Source organism: Octodon degus, unplaced genomic scaffold (assembly GCF_000260255.1).
Source record: "Octodon degus isolate 3935 unplaced genomic scaffold, OctDeg1.0 scaffold00146, whole genome shotgun sequence".
Taxonomy (NCBI): domain Eukaryota; kingdom Metazoa; phylum Chordata; class Mammalia; order Rodentia; family Octodontidae; genus Octodon; species Octodon degus.
The window spans coordinates 4125572-4130906 of NW_004524722.1; the positions used below are offsets into that span (position 1 = coordinate 4125572).

The window sequence follows — 5335 nt, forward strand, 5'->3', positions numbered from 1 at the left end:
CTTCTTCTTCTTCTTCTTCTTCTTCTTCTTCTTCTTCTTCTTCTTCTTCTTCTTCTTCTTCTTCTTCTTCTTCTTTTTTTTTTTTGAGACAGGGTCTCACTCTGTAGACCTAGGCTGGTCATGAACTCCTTATGCAACCTCTGCTGGCCTTGAACTTGCAGCAATCCTCCTGCCTCTGCCTCCTGAGTGCTGGGATTACAGGCATGTACCACCATGCTAGGTTGTTTTTTTCTTAATCTAGAAATATTTTTCTTAATAGCATAAATGACATCAATGAATGTTTATCCTAATTCAAGAATTTTTTGATAGTATATATATATATTTGATAGCATAAATATTTTTATTGATCATATATGTGACATCAATGAATCAAGCACCTTATATATTGGGGAAATTAAATAACAAAAGTTCCAACAAAATTTGGAATTTTCCAAATGAATTTGGAAAATTTTCTAATGAATTTGGAATTTGTTGTTTCTTAAGGCTACTCTTTCTAGTTAGTAAAATTATGTACATGAAAGGTAAAAAGCATTGCATCTTTTAAAAATATTTTCTGGAAGAATCAAATAATTTTGTTTGTTTCTTCTGATTTAGTATATCCCAAGAAAGAAGAACTTCATGCTTTCTATTTCATTATCCCTGGATGAGAAGATTTCCCAGTATGACATATAAGAATAAAACAGGGAGGACTGGGTCACTCATTTCATTACTTTTTGTCCAAAAGAAAAACATCTTATCTGAAATGCTGGGGCCACCCTACAACCACACAGCAGAAAACCCTGCCACCTTCTTCCTTGTGGGCATTCCAGGTTTGCAGTCTTCACACCTGTGGCTGGCTGTCACACTGAGTGCCATGTACACCATAGCCCTGCTAGGAAACACCCTCATCGTGACTGTCATCTGTGTGGATTCCACTCTCCAAGAGCCTATGTATTGCTTCCTCTGTATTCTGGCTGCTGTGGACATTGTTATGGCTTCCTCTGTGGCACCCAAGACGGTGAGCATCTTCTGCACAGGAGATGGCTCCATCAGCTTCAATGGTTGCTTTGCTCAAATGTATTTTGTGCATGCAGCCACAGCTGTGGAGACAGGGCTGCTGCTGGCCATGGCGTTTGACCGCTATGTAGCCATCTGCAAGCCCCTACACTACAAGAGAATCCTCACTCCCAAAGTGATGCTGCTAATGAATGCAGCCATTGTCTTCAGGGGTATTGTATGTATGACTCCACTGAGTTGGATGTTGAGTCATTTGCCTTTCTGTGGCTCCAACGTGGTTCCTCATTCTTACTGTGAGCACATGGCTGTGGCCAAGTTGGCATGTGCTGATGCCATGCCCAGCAGTCTCTACAGTCTAATTGTTTCCTCAATTATTGTGGGCTCTGATGTGGCCTTTGTTACTGCCTCCTATACCTTGATTCTCAGGGCAGTTTTTAATCTTTCCTCCAAGAATGCTCAGCGGAAGGCATTAAGCACATGTGGCTCCCACGTTGCTGTCATGACTCTGTTTTATCTACCTGGTATAGCATCTATTTATGTAGCCTGGCTAGGGCAGCACAAAGTGTCTTTGCACACCCAAGTGCTGTTAGCTGACTTGTACCTAGTTATTCCACCTACTTTGAACCCTGTTATTTATGGTATTAGAACTAAACAAGTACGGGAGAAGATATGGCACTTTCTGATATTCTTCTACCACTCTTAAAAGGACTCATGAATCTAAAATGCTTTAGACCTTTACCCTTCCAGCCAACTGTAAGAATAATTGAGAGTTCTATGGAGCTAGACTGATTTATTTGGGGGTACAAAAGTTCTGAAATTCTATGATGAATTTGTAAAGAGTGTCCTTGCAAAGTTTTCAAGCAAGAAAGTGAGTGTGATCATTCTGATATTCTTACCATATTTTTAATGGCTTGATTCAATCTGTATCTGTAAAACAATGAAATGTTTGGACAAAGAGTATAGATTTAGGAGTGGTATTTCCTTACCTTCGGATATATATTTTATCACTGAATTCATTTCAGTAAGTTCTTTGTTCTAGAAATAGACTGCTCAGTACTTCTCACTGAACATTCACCTCACTGATTTTCTCAGAACTGTCCTTTCTTACATGTGTTTTTATGGAAGATGTTGTGACCATCTGATCCTACCCTCCAATTCATTGCTAAAGCCACCAATTTTTGTCATTTGTTCACATTTAAACCACAGAGTCCTTTCCTTGCCAAATGCATTGCAGCTTGTCTGAGGACATAGTCATTTTTAAACAGATGAATTTGAAAAGGAAAATATAGACTACAACAATAGAGATATTTGTTCAGATCCAATGAAGAGAATGTCATTAGTCTACTTTGGGTATTCGGTGATAACTTCTCCATTATTGGATTCTATAAAATATTTCTCTATATTTTTAATCCTATATGTAAAACTGGTTTGAGTTAGATGTAAATTATCTTTTATTATTGTTATTTTAAAGCAACAAAGGCTAAGGCAATGTGATTTTGGATTATGCCTTGTGTCTAGAAATCCCCTCAAGCCTCATGAACTCATAAGTTGGGCTTTTGGGTGGTGACTAGATCATGGGTGTGTGATACTGGTTCATGGGTGATACTGGATTGATCCATTAATTGGGTTTACAGCTGGCTGTAAAGTTGGAGGTAAAGCCTGGTGAGAAGAGGTGGGTCACTGTAGGTGTGACCTAAGGGTGTATATTTCTCTTTTTCCTGGCTACTGTTTTTTGCCTGCTATGCCACAAACTCTGTCCTCTGCCACACCATTCTGCCTTCTCTGCCTTGAAGACAGCCAACTATGGATTGAAATACCTACAAACTGTGAGTTCAAATAAACCTGTTTTCCTTTAGTGAGTGTCAGATATTTTTTCCTAGCAACAAGGAAATTAACTCAAATTTTGATATCAAAGAAAGAGGGTCATTGCTGTAACTCTAACTTGGCCTTGTGGTTCAGAATCCTTTGGAACTGGCTTGCTAAATTTGAAAACAGTTGGAGAAGCTAGGGAAGCAGTCTTAGAATGCTGCTAGGCAAGTTTGATGGGAGATGCTGCTCATAGATTAGAAAACCAGAATGCTGGTAGAACAGCAGCCAGTGAAGTCCAGGCTCAAGAAGTTTCAGTTGGGAAGAAGTACACTGGCAGATGGAGTCTGAGCCATGTGTGTTATGTTCTGGTTCATGTCCGGTGGCTTTGTGGGAGACTCAGATCAAGAGCTCTGTGTGTGTGTGTATGTGTGTGTGTGTGTGTGTGTGTGTGTGTGTTTAATACAGAGTCTCATTTTGTAGTGTAGGCTTGTCTCAAACTCATGGAAATCCTCCTACCTCAGCCTCCCAAATTTTGGGATTATAGGCATGCACTTCCAATTCCAGATGAGCTAACTGATCTTGGAAAAATTTTAATGCAGTTTAATATTGAGGCCATCACATGGCTATTGTTGGGGGATTTTAGCCAGCTCTACCTTGAGAATCAAGAGTATACGGTCCAGTGGAATGATTTAAAGTTTTGAGTTTGGCCAGAAAGGAAGTTTTGATAAAATTGTGACCTACAAAGTCAGCAGAGGAGAACTTAGTTGTTGAGAAAAGTAGAATTGAAAAGCCAAGTATATTAAAATCCTGATTTGTGAGAAGAATTCATTCTGCTCATAGTCTAAGCACTTAAATATCAAAGCAGTGAGAAAGAAAGACAGAAGAACTGGTTGTGATCGTGTGACATAGTACTCATATTGCAAGACATTTTATCAAGTTAAAATTTCTTTAAAATACTTGCTTATCATGTGAAAGACTTGCAGATCAAGTTCCTTGCAATCCAATGTTTGGCTGTACTTTGAAACAAGACAATAGAAAAATGGCCAGAGGGCATCAATAAGAACCAACAAGACTCCACTCTCTGCAGCCTCAAAATTGTAAAGGTGGATTTATCTTGAGCCAAGAGCCCCAGAGCACCAAGTTCCAGAATGGTGGCTACCTAGAGAACTTGTTCTTCAGGATTGGGCTTATCCAGCCAAGCATTCAACCCCCATAGCTGAGAGAGAAGGAAACCTGCCTACACTAGCTCCAGTGGCAGACATTGGTGTCATCCACATGGTACTGGATTTAGGCACATGCAGAGTGCAAGAATTGTGGATTCAGGAAGGATTCTATGTAGATTTCAGAAGAAGTCCTGGAAGGTCAAGCAGTGTGTCCCAGAAAGGGCAGTGTGGAAAGCTGTATGAAGCCAAAAGCGCAGTGGAGGCCCCCCAAAATTGGACAAGCCAGAAAGCTAGATCATCTGAAGAAAGCTGCAAGTATTGAGCACAACCAGCCCAAGAGAGAGGTCATGATGGCTACAGTCACCAGTAGTGCCACTGGGATGGAGTCACCCAAGCCCTTTGGAGTTCACATCTTGGAACAGATTGCCCTGGATGCTGGACATGGACCTGCAGGATTCAATGCTTGTCCTGCTGGATTTTAGTCTTGCTTTGGTTCCACTCTTTCCTATCCTCCATTTCTAGCTTTTGGAATGGGAATGTTTATCTTGTGCCATTTTGTATTTGAAATGTTTAACTTTCTTTTCATTTTTATAGTGGCTCCAGCTATGAGTTTGTTTTAAATCTAAGAGTAGAATTTGAACTTTGGGTTTTTCAGCATCTCTGTAGTGTTGGGACTTAGGTAACTCTTACAGATGGTGTAAATACATCTTACATAATAGGATGATGAGTCTTCTTGAGGTCAGGGATGGAAAGATATGGTTTACATCTAGATGTGCCCCTCACCTCCCAAGCCTCACGAGGTGGGGCTTTTGGGAGGTGACTGGCTCATGGGTATATGATTCTGGATCATAGGTGATACTGGATTAATCCACTGAATTTACAACTGGCTGTGAAATTGGAGGTGAAGCCTGGTGTGAAAAGTGGGTCACTATGGGTGTGACCTAGGGTGTGTAGCCCTCTAACTCCCTTGATGGCTGCTGCTTCCTGCCTGCTCTGCCGTGAACTCTTTCTCCTCAGCCCTGCTTCCCTGCCTTGGAGCTAGCTAACTGTGGACTGAAACCTCTACAAACTGTGAATCTAAATAAATCTCTTCTCTAACTTGTGGATATTGAGTATTTTGTCCCATCAATAGGGAACACAACTAAGACAGCTTGGTTTGGGATGTCCTTTTTCCTTCTCTGTTCTACACTATGTAGCTCAATAGTAAGATACTGCTGAGAGAATTTAAGTACAATATGTGTCATTCTTCTTGTGAGAGTGGTTAAATATAACTCAGGTTCTTCTTGTTGGTAGTACTGAGTAGATGAATGCTGAGGTAAAGAAGTTAAAATGTCACTACTCTTCTCATATATATATATATATATATA

The 5335-nt window shown here is 40.3% G+C and overlaps 1 protein-coding gene across 1 annotated transcript; it reads left to right on the forward strand.

Moving 5' to 3' along the window:
* Positions 1-742: 742 nt before the first annotated feature.
* LOC101582380 (olfactory receptor 52I2-like) lies at positions 743-1699 on the forward strand. Its single transcript, XM_004642078.1, has one exon. It carries the CDS (start codon positions 743-745, stop codon positions 1697-1699), a length of 957 nt encoding a protein of 318 aa, XP_004642135.1.
* The last annotated feature ends 3636 nt before the right edge of the window (positions 1700-5335 follow it).